At 37.7% G+C, this 19123-nt stretch overlaps 1 protein-coding gene across 4 annotated transcripts in view; it reads left to right on the top strand.

The window, feature by feature from the left end:
* The window catches only part of LOC145985997 (TBC1 domain family member 19), a 79032-nt gene that overhangs the window by 59149 nt on the left and 760 nt on the right, over positions 1 to 19123 (top strand). For all 4 annotated transcript variants that reach the window (XM_083120155.1, XM_083120157.1, XM_083120156.1 and 1 more), the window contains exons 11-14: positions 1677 to 1842; positions 7732 to 7933; positions 11427 to 11613; positions 15295 to 15412. In XM_083120155.1, the coding sequence (XP_082976281.1) occupies positions 1677 to 1842; positions 7732 to 7933; positions 11427 to 11613; positions 15295 to 15369 (630 nt within the window). In that variant the 3' untranslated portion in view covers positions 15370 to 15412. The remainder of the gene's footprint in view (positions 1 to 1676; positions 1843 to 7731; positions 7934 to 11426; positions 11614 to 15294; positions 15413 to 19123) is intronic.

Here is a 19123-nt window from a genome sequence, read left to right as displayed (position 1 = left end):
GTGCACTAAAAGTAGATTTTTGAACTAATCAATAAAAGACAAGCAAGAAATTTAAAAATATTTTATCCTATCCATGTAAACCTAATCCTTGCCATTGACGAAGCTTCGTGGGCAACCGTGAAGCTGATAAACCGACCTGAAGAAGGGGACAGTGGTCCCTGAAACGTTGTCAATTACTCAACACATACTCACTGAATGTAAGTAAAAATAAGTTATATTTTATTTTATTTATAATACATAAAGTGAGTAAGTCGCATGTAACCTGAAAACTTGATTACAATGTGATGTTATTATCACAATCCCATTGGAGGGGGTGGGGAGGTGAATGAATTTATATGTAACATTAAAATATTAATTTTGGGAATACTCCAAGTATAGTACACAGGAATTTTTTTGTAATAGTTCTTTCGTACTGAAGTATCATCCATCACAGCGAACCATTGAAATATCTGCACTACAGTGGCATGATATACGGCAATGTCTGTGTCTGGTTGCTGCATTTTCAAAAGTGACATGTTGTGCTTGAGTTGCCACTTTTTACTTGAAAACACCCTAGGTTTGTTAGGTTTCATACATACAAAGCAAGAGAGTCTGCAGGAGGAGAGGGAGGGGGGCAGCAAGGAGGGAAATTTTTCAAACAAATAACGGCGTTAGCAAAGTACAGTGGAACCCCAATTTTATGTTTTTTAGGAGACCAACCTGAAAAATATTAAAATACAGGAAAATGTAAAATCGAGGAAATTTTTATAGCATTTTGCTGTGTTGGGACTCTCAAGATTGAATGTATAATGCGGGAAAATGTAAAATCGGGGTTCCACTGTATCCCCTTCCCCCCAAGAATAAACAAAAGAGACTACAGCTACAGTTTGAAGTTATCATGTTCTTGGTAAAATTTGTATTAGTCCTTTTTAATAGTTAATGCAAATTAATATGACAATTTTAGGCTCTCGTTAATTTTTCATGCAGGCAATGCCTCCCCCATGCCAGATGCTCATGAGTGTGAGCCAGGTCTTGAAGTGGAAATTTTAATGAAAGCATGTTTCATGTTGCTTTTGTTAACATTGTGTTGTTGTTTTGTTTTGTTTTTTTGTCTCTGATTACTACATCGATGAGATTATTGATTAGTGGAGTGAGTTAATATAAAATATTTATGTAAATATGAAACATGTACACGAGTCTTGTGGAACATTTTTTTCTTTTTGTAATTTAAACAGGTGGAATTCATGAATTGTATTCAGCTCACCCAACTTGGGGGGAAAATTTGAATTAAATGAACATGTAAAAGAAGACGAAATAAATAAATAAATATCCACAATAATATCTTAATAGTACTCATTCAAAATCAACTGTTATTTTATGTATGATCAAGGATTGAATTTATTGCTTGACTGACTTGAAATTTTAGCTTTGTGTAACTTGCCATTTCTGATGAGACGAAACAGAATGGTTCCAATTTTCAAGAACCAGAACATCGTTCCAGTCCCCACCGGTTCATTTCTAGTCCTGGTTTGAGCTATTCTTCATAATTATTTGCATTGCTTTGTCAAACTTTCTCTTCAATTGCCGAAGAATTGAAAGTTATAATTGAAAACAGAATTTTTCTGTGTGGGGTGATAACAGCTGACATGCTAGGAATATTCTACCTCAAATTTACGTCTCTGTAATTTCAATTGCAGGTGATGCTTAGCTTTTCCAGAGACACTGATATCTTGTACTTGTTCAACCGAAGTGCCAGTAATCCTATGTTGGCCACTCTGAAATCAAGGTTTCCTGATGGTGCAGATATGGTAGTGGCATTTCCTCCATGTGGAATTACACCTTTTCACGGCTTTACTATGTATGGTAAGTGTTCAAGATTTAATTGCATTTTGGTGGTTCATGCATAATTGTTTTTAGTGAGCATTGATATTAACCCTTAGATGCTGTGACACCCGTGTCACAAGGAGTGTTGTGTGACTTTGGGAAGACCCTGTGTATCAGATAATGTTCTGAGATACATGTTTTGTGAAACTTGACGTATGTCAGTATCAATTAGTAGATTTTAATTTCATCATTCTCACTATATTTGGGGAGAGGGGTGGGCAGTTTCTCGCCGGAAAGAAATTAACGGTTATTACACATTACATTAAAAATTTTTATTTTTCTCTGAAAGTATTGGCTGCAAGGGTGCAATTCTTACCACCGTTTTCTTCTACTTGATTAATGAAAATTGTGTTTTTAGACCATAGACTTATAACCTATTCTGTACTGAAGAAAACTTATAACTGTAGCAAATAAAGTTTCCGAGATATATATATATATATATATACACATTTTTTTAAAACTTTTAGACAATTTTAAATTTCTCGCTGAAAACAAGCCCGTATTTTATGTTAGATATATTGTTCCTCCAAAAGTATCAGCACCAAGTGCGCAATTCTTGCCACAAGAATGGAGCACATATCAGGCAACAAGCAGGTACCATTTGGAACAATCATGTCCCAGAATTACCTACGTGGGGGCCGACGTGAATCAATTGTGAAAAAAAAAAACACTCATCTTCTTCTACTTGATAAATGAAAATTAGGTTTCTCCAACCAAAGTCTTATAGCCTAGTATATACTTAAGAAAACGAGATATAATTTTTAACTGTAGCATTCATAGTATCCAAAATATTTTTAAAAATTGGAATTTTGAATTTCTCGTTAAACAAGAGAAGCACACCTTTTTACAATAAAATATTTTTTTGTCCGAAACTATCAGCAGTAAGTGAGCAATTCTTGCCATGAGTATGGTACACATATCAGGTAATATTTAGGTATAAAGTCTTGAAACGTCACGTCGCAGCGATGTCTACATGCTGGCCCGACGGATTTCAAATTTTGTAAAGAAACTAATATTTTTAAAATTTCTTCTTCTATTTCTATTTGTTGAATGAAAATACTTTTTTTCGCCATAGGCTTGTAACCTAGACTGTTACTATTTGTAACTATCTTTCGTAGTTACAAATATATAAATTTTTATTGAAACTCTTAAGAATTTTAAATTTCCCACCGAAAGAAAGAACAGCTTTTACATTACAGAATATCTTTTTCTTCAAAAGTATAATTAGTAAGTGTCAAATTTTTGCCAGGGAAATGGAACACATATCGGGCAATACGCAGATACTGTTTCAAATCCACACATCCTGGCGTTACCTACATGGGGGCGAGACGAAATTCAAATTTAGTAAAAAGAAAATATTTTTTGTTACTTCCTCCTCCTTTTTTTATTTGGTAAAGGAAATTAGGGTTTTTAGACTATACAGTTGTAGCATAATCTTTGCTAAACAAAACATGGTACCAATTGTTATTCTAGCATTCGTAGTTCCCAAGAAAAAATATTATTCGAATGTTAGCTAATTTCAAATTTCCCGCTTGAAAATGCTCCTGGCGTTTAGGAAAATCTGAGGAAATCAGCCCCGGCATCTTAAGGGTTAATTATGTTTTTGAGTTACGGTATTTGCTCATTTGAATTAGTTCAGCTATCATGCAGTCTCCTAGTGGGGCAGTTGTCAGTCAATGGTTCCAACAGCAGGCAGCACAAAATGTGGGTTACTCATTGTATTTATTTATTACATCTTGTTTCTCTTGACGAAGTTCAGGCTTTGTAGTGTTTTCTTCCAGTTGATGATGTTTACATTGAAATTTTCACACATGAGAATTAGCAGATGTCATGTAAGACATTACATAAAGGGGAGATATTGAAAGAGATATATAAAATTACTTACATACATATACATGGGCGGACAACAAAAAGCATGCGTACATTCACCTGGAGATGAGAGAAGAAGTGCTCTCTTGAAATGTAGCGTTAGAATAAGCACAGGTGAAAGCGCTAGACAATGCATAATGTCCAATTAACATTGTGTGTTAATTCAACACAGCTCTTGGGGGCTTCTCCGATGGTGCAGTGGTAGCGTTGTCGTCTTGTAATCAAGGGGTCCTAAGTTTGATTCCTGGTAGAGGTACATAGTGGTTCGGATCCCACTTTAAACTGTAGGTCCAGTCCTTTTAGCCACACTGTGCATAAAGTGAACTTAAAACACCAACTCAATCAATCAATGAATGCAGCTCTTGTAGAACTACTTGTGTTGTCTCATTGGTGGAATCTGGAATTGAATCATCAGAAATGCTCCTGCTTCGCTATTACCCTAAATAGAAAGAACAAAGTGGCCATACGTGTCCTTGTCCTTCTGTGGAGCTTTACTGAAATCCAAAACTAATCATCAATTACCATATTTTTCAAATCTTTTGCCTCCCCTGTTCTTAAACACTGCTCCCCTAAATGGACCATAGCTTCCAAACTAATATTTCCAGGAGCTGTCATCAGTTTCTGGCCATTATTTACCATAGAATACCTTCTCTGAGGCACTTCGTAAAACAGATGTCTGTTTTGGATACTAGCATACATTAAATTTTGCATAAAATTATCAATGGTAAAATTAAAACCTAATTTCTAACCAATCAGTTCACTCTACAAGTACCCACATGACCAACCCACAATGTAAAGCTCTTCCACAATCTCACAAGTCTCTCCCTTCGACTATGGTCTTTTTCTGTAGGTTTCCTCACTTAAACACTGTGTTTCAAAATGATGTGAACGATTTCAACTCATGATATTTTGTCCATAAATTGTCAACATGAGATACAATTTCACATATGTAATGTAACTGTCCAAGTATAAGTGCCATTGTTTATCGTGAAGTTAATTGGTAGTTAAGGTGGTAGATCAACATTTGCTGAACCTCGCCTAAGAATAAAGACCATTGAATTGAACTCACAAATGCTCATTGTGAACACCATTTGTTACTCTTCACTCTGCACACGTCAATACAGTAATCTAACTCCATCCAGGCACATTTCAGCTTGTTCTCGTCATGGTTTGCACTGCAGCGCTAATGCAGTTTAGTTCTTTGCTGATGGATCTTTATGAAATCGTGTACAAAACTGACGTTGCACACTCGTGACCAACGTACTCTCGCAAAATGCTTTCTCCTCACCACTGGCAGCCATTTCGCAACTGGTCAGCCTGGCGGCAGAATTTAAAACTACTGGGACCATTCCAAAAAAAACTTATGGATGTGTTTGAATATATTTCACTGGATATTTGATCGATGATTATGTATTCATATTTGCACATGTGCGAATTACCCACTTTAGTAAATAACAGTATTTCATAAAATATAAAACCATTTACTTACGTTATGTGAGTATGTTCTGTTTGTAAAAGCATGTGCTCCCTTCTTCAGGCTCTTTCTTTGGCACGGCATGTTGCAATGATATGTGCCAAAGAAGGAGCAAAACGTTGCTTTTAGAAACGGAACATACTCACATAACGTAAGTAAACGGTTTTATATTTTATGAAATACTTATAATGATTATGTTGTATTGTTCATGGAACATGTTTTTATTGTTCAAATCATTTTAAAACACCCTGTAATACCCTACCTCTGAATGTTGACATTTTCTTGCTGGAATACAGTTTCCTAGTCATTTACAAAAGTTGTGTAACTTTATTTTTTTAAATATTTCGTTCCTTTGCCATCTTGTGTTGTTTTTGTTTTGTTTTCTTGTTTCGTCCTGTTACAGTTTCAGTATAAAATTGTTTTTTAGTAGTGTATCTGAAACTTTAAGTAAGTAAATTAATAAGCATGGTAAATTTGTGACTGGTTGATTGAAAATAATATAATAATAATAACTATTATGAGAAGCATAATGGTCATTTCTGTTGTGGAGTTCAGAGAGCAGTCAGCTAACAATTTCTGCACCAAAGTTCCAGCTTCGAATCCTAGCCTGTTTATCGGCATCCCTTTGTGACTAATCCTTCATCAGTTTCATCATTCATCATCATTGTTACAATCAGCCAAAAGCTGCGTAAAAATGAAGTAAAATGAAAATAAAGTAACAATAGAATTTTTCATTTTTCTACATTATTATTATTTATTTATTTCTCATAATTTTTAAACTCAGAATGTGGTGATCTCATATTTTAGAACTTTAAATTTGTAATGACATATGTAGCCATCTACTTGACACAATGCTCTGAATTAAAAACACAATCTGACTTTGCATGGTTGATTGATTGGGTTTATTTTACTTCGATTTTTGACCACTTTTGGCTAATCACGAAGATGAGTCATGATATGATGAAATGGATGAATGGACAGTCCCAAAGAACACCCATGCCCAGGCTGGGATTCGAACCCGGGACCTCAGACATCGTAGCATGCTATGCTAACTACTCCATCACTGAGGCTGCCGACTTTGCATGGCTTTCATCATATATGTACAGATTTGTGCAATTATTGTCTCTAACTAGAAAGATATATTATAAAATGCATACATCGTAATCAGTGCTTCATGTTCCTATTCTGTTTTCCCATTGTTTCAAAATCTTAACCAACAGACGTAAAATGCGCTTTATTTGGTTTTGTGTACAGGGCTATTCTAAATGATCTTCCCGATTTCAAAGTTTAATATCTCATGTTTATTTAGTCACAATGACATGCAAAGTATTTGAAATGAAAGAAAATCTCAAAAAGTTTTAGCGTCTGTCAAAGCAGATGTTTAGTTACGCATTCTGCCGTTAGGGCGACAGTAAATCAAGATGGCTGGAAACGAAGACAGGAGAGCATTTTGTGTCCTGGAATTTCATTTTACAACAGTCAGTTATTTATGTCCAATGAAGTTTTAGGATGAAGTTCGGGTTAGATCCACCAAGCAGTCACTCAATTCGGAAGTGGTATAGATAATTGGTATAGTTATCTGCAAAAGGAAATCAACAGGCCGGCCAGGAGTTAGTGATGAAACAGTTGATTGGGTGCGTGCGACTTTCATCAGAAGCCCCAAAAAATCAACGGTTCGTGCAAGCAGAGAATTGAACATTGCCCCCACATTGGCACCGGGATGTCAGGAGGGAACTCAACAGAAGGTTACCAAATCAATGGATAGGGCGAGCTAGTCGTAAGGATCAGGTTCTTTGGCCCCCTTGCTTGCTTCCTTGGCCCCCCCGTTCGCCAGATATCACCCCGTGTGACTTTTTTTGTGGGGTTATGTTAAAAACCAAGTGTATGAGCCTCCCCTACCTAACAACTTACCTGAACCTCGAGTACGCATCCAAGAAGCAGTTGTGTCCATTGACTCTGAGATGTTGGGAAGAGTGTGGCAAGAATTTGACTATCGGCTTGATATGTGCCGAATTACAAAAGGCACTCGTATTGAGCAGTGGCCGCAGTGGCTCAGTCGGTAACGCATCTGACTACCAAGCTAAAGGTCCTGGGTTCGATCCCTGGCCAGTTCAAATCGGGGAACTTTTCTAACGATGGAAGCGGCACCGGCGCCCACCCAGCGTCGAATAACATGGGTACCTGGGGGAAACCCTGGGGGGTAAAGGTGGTCAGGGGCGTGATGCTGATCACATCACCCCCACTCACGACCGGATCAAGAAAGTGTGGGACGTTACCCCCACACCCCCTATACACCTTCATGGCATGGTGCTAAGCACAGGGGAGCTCTTTACTTTACTTACTCATATTGAGCACCTTTGACGTGGAACATAACACGTATGTATGTAAAAAAAACTTTTTGAGTTTTTCTTTCATTTAAAAGAATTTGCATGTCATTGTGACTAAATAAACGTGAGATATTAAACTTTGAAATCGGGAAGATCATTTAGAATAGCCCTGTATATTATCAATTTCTTTCTTTACAGCTACACCATTTTGTTACATTTATGATGATCCTGTGCAGCTGTACTACACATTCCGTGCCTTCTACGTGAGATATTTGTTTCGTCTGCATGAGGTGTCATCACATCAACAGGGAATACTCTGCTTGTGTCTTCTGTTCGAGCGCCTGCTTCAGTGTCATGAACCTGAACTGTGGTTGCATTTCAAGGCCATAAATATTCAACCGTAAGTTATCATGGAATTTTTGTGTTTCATGTTGTGCATTAGTTTGCTTGATCAGTTTACGAGGAGAATTGAAGTCAAACCAGGACATTTCATTTTTCAGAATAACAGATCACATTTGGACATCTACATATTATCGGATTATAAATTATGGATACTGCACCCAAGTTATATTTTGGCTCCGATGAAAAATTAACAATTATTTGTACATAAAAACGAGTTAGCTCACTCAATTCTGCATCAAGTTATGGTAATCAATTTTTTAGAATTATTTTCCTGTAGTTTACGGTTATTACAAGCATAAGAAAACAATTTTTCTTTGTGACGTTTCAGGAGAACACAATGAAAATAAATGTCTGATGAAAGGAGCGTGTGTTCTCCTGAAACGTCACAAAGAAAACTGTTTTCTTATGCTTGTAATAACCGTAAACTACAGGAAAATAATTCTACAATGCAAGCAATGCGTACATACAAGAAAAACAATTTTTTTTAGTATGCCTTCGATTTTTATCCTGAGAACAAAAAAAAAAGTGCTGGTATTTTGGTGTTTTCCAAACGACCATTCTCTTTGAAATTCTATAAATAAATAGCTTCTGCTGTGATTGTGGTAACATTTAAATAAAGTTCAGGTAGCAAAATTTCAAATACAATTCTTAACTTTCAGATTTTTTAGATCGGTCAGAAAGAGTTTCTTATCAATTTTCAGAAATAGAGTAGTCCTACAAATACAATCTTGATCTTGTTTTGAAGCTCTTTTTTTAAAACCCATTTTCATTGCCAATTCACAATGTGAAACCGATTTTTTACAGATTTGTATTCAATAGAGTAAAGATGTGTGTTGAACGTGGCAGCACTGCATGGATTGTCACTACAAGGATGACTGTCAAGCATTGGAAACTGTGAGCGGTGTAACCACATTCAACACACATCTTTAATCTGTTGAATAGAAATCTGTCAAATCGGTTTTGCAATGTGAATTGACAATGATATTGGGTTTTAAAAAAAGAGCTTCAAAACAAGATCAGAAAATAGATAGAAACTCTTTTTCGCCGATCTAAAAAATCTGAAAATTAAGAATGGTATTTAAAACTTTGCTACCTGAACTGTATTTAAATTTTATCACAACCAGACCAGAAGCTTTTTATTTATAGAATTTCAGAGAGAGCAGCTGTTTGGAAAACACCAAAAAAATGGCATTTTTTGTTCTCACGAGAATAAAAATTGAAGGCATACTCGAAAAAGAATTGATTACCATAGCTTAACGAAGAATTGAGTAAGCTAAATTTGATGTAACTCGTTTTTGTGAAGGTTTACTGTTTTTTTTAATTGGAGCCCAAACTCGAGTATCCATAAGTTTTAATCCGATAGTAGAAAAAGACTTTTATTTTTCGATGTAATGCTTTCCTGTACATTAATGCACTTATTCCAGCATTTCACTAGTATTTAGATGTCAGCAGCACAGAAAGATTTCTTTGTATGCTGGAGTCATTAATGGATTGCTTCCTTCACCTCTTTACTGCCGAAGGGCTAGCCTCCAAGGAACTCCTATAAGGGTTCAAACAGGTAAAAATCACTTTGGGTAAGGTGAGGACTGTAAGATGGATGTGGACCAGCCGAGTTCATGTAGTGTGCAATTTGGGTGCTGGGCTGTATGCAGGAGTGCATTGTCTTGCAGAAATAGAACATCTGTAGTTGGTCAAACTGGGTCATTTTTCTTGAAATCATCATGAATATTTTTCAGAACCAGACAGTAGTAAACATTGTTTATGGTTACACCACTGGGCAGAAAATACACATGAATGACGCCAGTTTTATTGCAAAAAATACCAGCCATGACTTTGCCTGCAGATACTATTGTTCAAAACCTTTTGGGAAGTGGTGAGTCCAGATGCTTCTACTGTTTTGACGAATGTTTTTATTTTGGGATAAAATGATGCACTCATGTTTTGTCACAGGTAACAGCCGATTGAAAAAATACTGCCCTTGGGTGGATGTAGATGTTGTTTGGAGAGTCACTTCGTCAATTGTATCTAATCATCACTCATTCTCATTGTTATGACTAGCTAAAAGTGGCAGAAAATTATTAACAATTATTTTATAATAAAAATAAGGTTAAGCTATGCTTGAATTTGTAAAATAGTGTGTAATTCAGGGTATAATTCTGTCATTTTTCATTTTTTAATGAAATAATTACCTTGGTTTCATACAGTATTTTTTCTAAGGGGGAAACCTTCCATGATCATTAGTTAAGGAGGTAAACAAATCTTGCAGAATCCTCATGAAGTATTGCTATTTTGTATCGGATCACACTGGCAGTGTGGTTAGCGCAGCACACAATGACACCAGGGGTCCTGGGTTCAAATCCCAGCCTGGGCATGGGTATTCTTTGTGAGTGTCTCTTCAATGTCATCATATCGTCACTCATCCTCATCTTTGCAATTAGCTGAAAGTGTCAGAAAAGCAAAGTAAAAATAAACCAAATCAATATATCAGATCATCTAATTGTAGAAACAGTATATCAGTACTTTATCAGTATCAGTAGAATCTTGCAATTGATCCATACCTATTGAAAATTATTCTATGTGCTAGAAAAACATATTTAGGAGGTAACAAAAAAAAAGTACACTGCCTCTCTTACACATTATTATTTTTTTAGCCTAGAACTTTCAGTATGTTTTCAATTAAACTTGACATGGTTGTACGTATGTACAACTTCTACATACTACATTTTTTTTCATTCACATCGATCTATTGTGTGGGCCACAGGAGCGATTTTTTTTAAAATTCAATTTTCTTCTTCCTTTAACACTAATTATTCGGAGGCACAATGTATAAATTTTACCTCCGCTAAAAGCCCTGTCTTTAGGATAGAAAACAAAACCAATTTCGTCTTTCTACGAAAATTAATTTTCAAAATACAATTATTTTTGTACTTTGAGCATGCTTGAAAAGGTCCCACCTGCAGAGACTTTCCATGTGCACAAGGCTTCATCCTCTAAAGGTTAATTATTAGTACTAGGGCAATCAGCATTCCAAGAAATACATGAGAGTTTATTTTTATAGTAGTGATTGATCAATTGATTTGGGTGGTTGTACTTTGCTTTTCTGCCACTTGTGACTAATCACAAAGATGAGGATGACTGATGAGATTGATGAAGGGACACTTACGGAGAGTACCCATCCCCTGTGCATAGCACCACGCCATGAAGGCATATAGGGGGTGTGGGGGTAACGCCCCACATTTTCTTGATCCGGTCGTGAGTGGTGGTGATGTAATCAGCATCACGCCCCTGACCATGTTATTCGACACTGGGTGGGCGCCGGGGCCGCTTCCAATGTTAGAAAAGTTCCCGGATTTGAACCGGCCGGGGATCGAAGCCGGGACCTTTAGCATGGTAGTCAGACGCGTTACCGACTGAGCCACCACGGTATTTACATATTTAGGAGAGTATGCACAAATTTTGTGTAATTAACCAACATGATTTTTTTTTTCCAGGGTCCGTGTGGTGTTCAAATGGTTAATGAGAGGCTTCAGTGGTCATCTGCCCCCAGAGCAACTGCTCTTCCTTTGGGATCTAGTCCTTGCCTACGATTCACTTGAAATCTTATCCCTGTTGGCAGTCTCAATATTGAGTTTCCGGAGAGAAAATTTATTGGAAGTAAATACACTCCAACATATTGAGGTGAGTATTGTTTTTTTAATGTATATTCAGGGTGGCGCAGAGGAACTGCAAAATTTGAATGTGGAATTGACAACACTGTAGCGCCGGCATTTATTCGGGATCGATGCGACATCATTGAGGAGGCTTTGCCATTTAGTAATGATCCAGCATTGGAATGGCTCGGAGCGTGCTTTCGTTGTGAAAACTTTTTATAAAAACGGTGATAGTGTGACTGCAGCACAAAGGGTATTTCGGCAGCATTACCAGCTAGGACGTCATGCTCATATCCCATCGGCTCGTGCGATTACAACATGGGTGCGTAATTTAGAAGAAACCGGTTCAGCGTTGAAAAGAAGCCCCCAGGTAGAGTTCGAACAGTACGTATACCAGAGAATATTGAAGCAGTTCGAGTTGCCATTCAGAGGAGCCCTCGCCGCTCCGTTCGACAACATGCATCAACCCGACAGTGTAGTTGAAGAAGCGTAGAAAGAATATGGCATGAAATGAAGTTCCACCCCTATAAGTTACAGATTGTGCAGCAATTACATACATCCTGAAGACCCTGTGTTGCGTAAGAAGTTTTACGAATTGGTGTTGGCTAAGGTTAACAAGGACGCCAATCTCCTTAACAATTTGTTGATCTCTGACAAAGCCCATTTCCACTTTAGCGGCTATGTTAACAAACAGAATTTCCGTTACTGGTCACAGGATAATCCTTGTCAGCTTCACGAGCATCCATTACATAGCACCAAGGTTACAGTATGGTGTGCAGTGTCAAGTCATGGTGTTTTCGGCCCTTATTTTATTTGAAAGTGAGGAAAGCATTGCAACAACAGTGACATCAGATCGATACGTTGCTATGCTTGAAACATTCTTTGCATCGAAGTTGCATGATGCACATCTTGACACCGACAAAATGTGGTTTCAGCAGGGCGGAGCCACATCACATACTGCTTGACAGTCGATGGAGGCAATTTGCAAATTGTTTGGAAGGCAGATCATTTCACGTAACGGTGACATTTCATGGCCTCCGAGATCGTCTGATCTCAGTGTTTGAGATTTCTTTCTGTGGGGACATCTCAAAAGTAAAGTGTACACACGTGCTTCAACCATTGCTGAACTGAAACAGAAGATTGCAGTAGAAATCACTGATATTCCTCAAGATATGATACGGCCGGCATTCCAGAGTTTCCACAGCAGACTTTCAGAATGTGTACGCCGAGATGGAACATATCATGGAAGGAATCTTGGAGGTAAAATATATGGTACCAAAACTGCTTCGTATGATATGGCTTAAGGTGAAATCATGCAATTTGAGAGGAAATAGCGAATTATTATGTCTTGATAAGAATTACAAAAATAACAAGTATGTTCTGTATCTCATAAACAGTTATAATTCAAATACCGTGAGATAGATATTGATAATGTTGTTAAAACAGTTTCAACTTCATATATAAGGATAATTATTTAAGAACTCTTTTATAGTTCTATAGTTGAAATGTAACAATTGTATATTTTTTAATGCATTTTTAAAATTCTTGTAGTTTTAGGTTATGTTTGCTAAATATTTTGGAATGCTCTCTTGTCCAATACTATGGTTTTGGATACCTTGCAACATGTAACCTTGTAACATGTAACATGTAATACTGCTGTGTTAAGGCTGAAAAGCTGTTCTCAGCAGTTTTAAAACACTTTTTAAATAAATAAATAAATAAATAAAATAAATAAATCTTTCTGATGTAATCTTTAAGAAGTAAAGTGACATGAAAAATGACATGTAAATGTCAGAGTTAATGGCATACTATGTACATGCATATCCATCATTAAATGTATTTTTTCCTGTGATTATTCATGCATTTTACGTCAATTGAAATTTTGCTGTTTCTCTGCCAAAAAACATGGGTACCTGGGGGAAACCCTGGGGGGTAAAGGTGGTCAGGGGCGTGATGCTGATCACATCACCCCCACTCACGACTGGATCAAGAAAGTGTGAGGCGTTACCCCCACACCCCCTTTACGCCTTCATGGCATAGTGCTAAGCACAGGAGAGCACTTTACTTACATTTTTTTATATAATAAAAACAAATAACTCAAGATGAGAGTAGCCCTTATTACGGAGTTGTATTATGCATAGTGGTCAGTTAGTTTTCATAGCAGGGTGCTATGATGACAGCATCAGATGTTCAGATATTGACATATTTTAGTCCATATATGTCTTGTATAGTCCTCGAGGGGAAGAGCTTTCAATGCATATGCACCGGGTACATGAATACCATTTATGCTCTCTTTACTCTGAGCGAGCGCACAGAGTAAGGGGGCAGGGTGACTCATGATGGTCATGCCAAGTAATTTATACAACAAAACATGAAGCAATCACCAGGCACTGGGAAAGTTAAAATTTTCGAGACGTCAGGTTGTATCTTCAGATGTCGATAAAAGATGATGGAAATGGAAGTGAACGTTCAACCTGCTAAGTTGCCAGATCCAGATATAGTTGACACGGAAAAATGTGGTTCTCTCACCAAGATTGTGAGTGTTTGGTGTGGTCTGTGCATGTGGCAATGTTAGGAGAAGGGAGAGGGTTGGTGAATGGGATGAGAGGAGTGGAGATGTTCACCCTGATGTGCGTTCCCTTGTTCCTGGCCCGTTTCCAGGCTTGGACCTAAGGTAGCCCAGAGAGGGAAGGTTTGAGTTTGGTTGAGAAAGCTATTACGTACTAAGTGGCCTTATTCAGACCAGAGGCATGTAGTTGCACTCATGGCTGATATGTAGGCCCTTCTTTTCTTCCTTGTATTGAGGTGTTGATGGATTGGGGGATGATCGCTACTCGGAAGCAGTCGTTGAAGGGGATATTGTGACTGTTTGTCTGGATGGCAACAGTGAAGTCCAGGTTTTGCGTGGAGGTTATCGAGCCTGAGGTTGAGAGCTGTGGATGTTTCCCCATTGATATTGCAAGTAAGGATATGTGAAGTTTGAGGTGTGGAAGGTTCCTCTTGGGTGGATGGCAAATTTCCTGTGACAGTATGAATCCGGAGAATATGGGAAGTGATGAGAATAGGAACCCTGTTCTTGATTATAAAATCCCATGGTGTAACAGCCTACAAGGCCAGGGTCTACTTACTGACTGCCAGCCTCACTCCCACCTGCCGAGTTGGGTGATCATTCAACCAGTTGCGGGGTTATGTGTGGTCAGCATGACAAACCCCCAGTCATTGTTGTAGGTTTCCGTGACCGAGTTATGCTACTCATTTGTAGCTCCCCAATTTCCTCATGATGGTGGGTGGTCACAGGTTTCATACACAGGCTGAAATCCCAGGAGTCTCGAACCTGCAGTCCTGCATTCACCCTGTAGTCAGAGCCCAAAGCATGATGCCTTAGACTGCAAGGCCACGGTGTGGGACTTCTTGATTAGAAAACATTACTGGAAAGAAACTCACCACTTGCATACTTGAACCAGAAGCTTATACTCATAGCATTTTATTTCCATGCTTTCTTGGGAAATTGTATCTTACCTGATAAAGCCTGTTTGAAGCAGTGGAAATACTGCATTTAAAGAAACGGAATTAATCACTTTTATTATTTATTCTTAATAAACGTTGGCACAAGGGATAAGTTATGCTTAAATCATTGATTTTATTGTTAGTTTTTCTATGTGGATTATTTTGCTTCTCTCTTAAGGTTATAATTTGCTTTCTCTTTCAGGCTGTATTAGCTGATTTGTCTTCCGTGATGGTGATGCCTCTTCTCCAGCTAGCTCTAATGAGGGATTCTATATAAATTCTTAATAAAACACTTTCTGCACTTGCATTATATTTAACAGGTGCGTAATTATGTTCAAGTCGGCATTCCATGAAGTGTTTGTTATTGGTCTTACTGAAATCACAGCATTACTTACTTCAGATGGTAAAATGATGCCACTAGTTGTTCTGTTGCATCTACAGTTAGGTTCCTTTTCACTATAAGCAGTATCCATGGCAAGATTCACCCAATTTCCTTACTCTTTCAACCCTTAGGTGTGATTGATTGATTTGGTTTGTTTTGCTGTGATTTTCTGCCACTTTTGGCAAATTGCAAAGATGAGGAAGAGTGATGATGCGATGAAATTGATGAAGGGATACAAACAACGAACATCTGTGCCCAGGCTGAGATTTGAATCTGGGGCTTTTGGCATTGTAACTTGCTCTGCTAACCACTCTGCCAAGGAGGTCAACTGACTTAGGCATGGAATCATCCTTTGTGCAGTGCTGACAATCCAATGATTATCAAGGAGAAGCAATTTTGTAAAATGTATAAGCAGTGCCTTGACGTTCAATGTGTCATTCTTTCTCTTCATATGTATTTCCATCTGGGTGCAAATAGAAGTGATGTTGGCACACCACCAACACACTTCGTGTTCTCGCAGATGATTTTTCTTAGGTCAGCAAGTGGAGAAGTAATTTGACCAAACAACAAAGAATAAACTGGCAACATCATCTTGAATATTAAGCAGATAGGGAGAAAACTCACAGCAATGAGCATGTACAAAAATTATATTCACACACACTTTTACTAATAATTCAGATGTATTTTTAATTTGTCTCTTTTCTTTTTAATGTTTATGACAATGAAAACTGATAAAATTCCTCAATTTTTAGCAGTGCTATCTAGGGTTTGACTTTCTGTCGTGAAATGAAAACTTTCTGATAAAACTTGTCACGGTTTCAAACACATCTTGGGAACCCTTCATAGAATACTGCAGAAAGTATGATTTAACATTTACAGCACCACGAGGCAGCAATTACTAATGCACCATTTGTTGAAAACTACACACGATATTTAAGTTCTTTTTTTTTTTGTTCATTAGTACACGTACTAAGGTATTAAATACTTGGATTGCAAAACAATATATCTATTGTCACTATTAATAACGAGCGGAGATTGAGAATGTCCTTTGTTACTCCTGTATTATTATGGGATATATTTATAAAAAATTGCTTTAACTTCTAAACCACTGCATTTATTTGAAAAATTTAAATGTTACATGTAATAATGAGTAAAATGCAACACTTTATGCAATGTGCGACAATAAGGGTCCAAGGGGGGCGTGGGGGTAAAGGCTCGATTTTCGAAATTTGCCCAGACCACGTGACAAGAAATAACATGCCATTTCTTAAAAACTATTTGCGATATTTCATTTGTCTTTTTTTATTCATTAGTATACCCCTAAAGGTATACATATTCGAATTAGAAAACACTATGTCCATTGTTACTATTATTAACAAGTGTCTTTTTAAATAGTCCTTCATTTCACTATGGAATAAATTTAAGATAAAGGACTATAATTCCTTAGCCCCGGCATTTTTTAGAAAATATTAAATTGTACATGTAATAATGATTAATAAGGAACACTTTAAGCAACATTTGGCAATCAAGGGGTGGCCCGGGGGCAAAGGTCCAAAGTTCAAAATTTTTGGAAATTATGCACAACTTTCCGAAAGCTGTGATCTTCTTTTTTTTTCGAATTGGGCACGAGCATCACATATTCTCAAAGAGTAGTCATTTGTCATGCTTCCCTTCAAATTTGGTCCATCCAGAATCTATAGGGCCGACGACAGGTGCAAAATTCCAGATATTGTTCTGTAAGCAAGCTAGCAACACTGCTGCTCTTACACATTATTATTTTTTTAGCCTAGAAGTATCAGTATGTTTTCAGTTAAACTTTACATGGTTGTACGTATGTACAACTTCTACATACTACATTTTTTTTTCATTCACATCGGTCTATTGTGTGGGCCACAGGAGCGATTTTTTTTTTTAAATTCAATTTTATTCTTCCTTTAACACTAATTATTGGGAGGCACAATATAAATTTTACCTCTGCTCAAAGCCCTGTCTTTAGGATAGAAAACAAAACCAATTTCGTCTTTCTACGAAAATTAATTTTCAAGCTACAATTATTTTTGTACTTCGCAGCATGCTTGAAAAGGTCCCACCTGCAGGGACTTTCCATGTGCACGAGGCTTTGTCCTCTAAAGGTTAATTATTAGTACTAGGGCAATCAGCATTCCAAGAAATACATGAGAGTTTATTTTTATAGTAGTGATTGATCGATTGATTTGGGTGGTTGTACTTTGCTTTTCTGCCACTTGTGACTAATCACGAAGATGAGGATGACTGATGAGATTGATGAAGGGACACTTACGGAGAGGGTGGCCGCGGTGGCTCAGTCGGTAACGCGTCTGACTACCATGCTCAAGGTCCCGGGTTCGATCCCCGGCCGGTTCAAATCCGGGAACTTTTCTAAGGTTGGAAGCGGCCCCGGCACCCACCCAGCGTCGAATAACATGGGTACCTGGGGGAAACCCTGGGGGGTAAAGGCGGTCAGGGGCGTGATGCTGATCACATCACCCCCACTCACGACCGGATCAAGAAAGTGTGGGGCGTTACCCCCACACCCCCTATACGCCTTCATGGCGTGGTTCTATGCACAGGGGAGCACTTTACCTTTTTTTTACTTTTACACTTACGGAGAGAGCACCCATCCCCAGGCTGGGATGCCCATGCTCCACAATGGAGGTCTACTTTTATAGTTATGGTAATAATAATAGTGATAGTAATGATAATACGAGGGTCATCCAGAAAATAAAGAACATTTGGTTATACAAAATGATAGACACAATATTTATTGGAAAAAATCAATTCTGTTACATACCTGAAGCTTCCTTCACTTCTCTACATAATCACCTCCTACATTTAAACATTTGTCGTATCTGGGCACGAGCTTCAGAATTCCCATGTTATACTCTTCTGCCGCCAATTCATTAAGGTCATGGCAACCATCTTTTGAGATCGTAAAGGTGTTCTTTTGGTGGATTTCATGCCAAAAGGCACTACGATCAATGCAAATAGTTATTGTGAGACTCGAAGAAAACTACGGCGAGCCATCCAAAACAGGAGGCAAGGAATGCTTTCTGGAGGAATTGTGCTTTTGAATGACAATGCCCGCTCTCACACTGCTGGTGCAACTCAAGAATTGCTGAATCAATTCGGATGGGAAATTTTTGATCATCCACCCTATAGTCTGGACCTTGCTCCTAGTGATTTCCACCTTTTCCCTAAGCTGAAAGAGTTTCTGGATGGTAAACGTTTTGGAAATGATGAAGAGTTGGAGAATGCAGTGACCACCTGGCTTAATGAACTTGCGGCAGAAGAGTATAACATGGGAATTCTGAAGCTCGTGCCCAGATACGACAAATGTTTAAATGTAGGATGTGATTATGTAGAGAAGTGAAGGAAGCTTCAGGTACGTAACAATTGTTTTTTCCAATAAATATTGGGTTTTTAATTTTGTATAACCAAACGGTCTTTATTTTCTGGATGACCCTCGTATATTTGTATAACGTGGTTTGATATTTGACTTTGAGAGTTCGTGTACCAGTATACTTATACTTCATGTTACCAAAATTCAGACGTAAGAAAATGTTTAGAAGTAGTTTTAATTGTTTGTTTTCTCTAAATTAAATTCAATGTTCACAAATTATTTTGCAAATGT

Source organism: Lepisma saccharinum, chromosome 3 (assembly GCF_977018435.1).
Source record: "Lepisma saccharinum chromosome 3, izLepSacc3.1, whole genome shotgun sequence".
Classification (NCBI taxonomy): Eukaryota; Metazoa; Arthropoda; class Insecta; order Zygentoma; family Lepismatidae; genus Lepisma; species Lepisma saccharinum.
The sequence above is the reverse complement of the archived record's forward strand: the minus strand, read 5'-3'. Positions and strand labels throughout refer to the sequence as shown.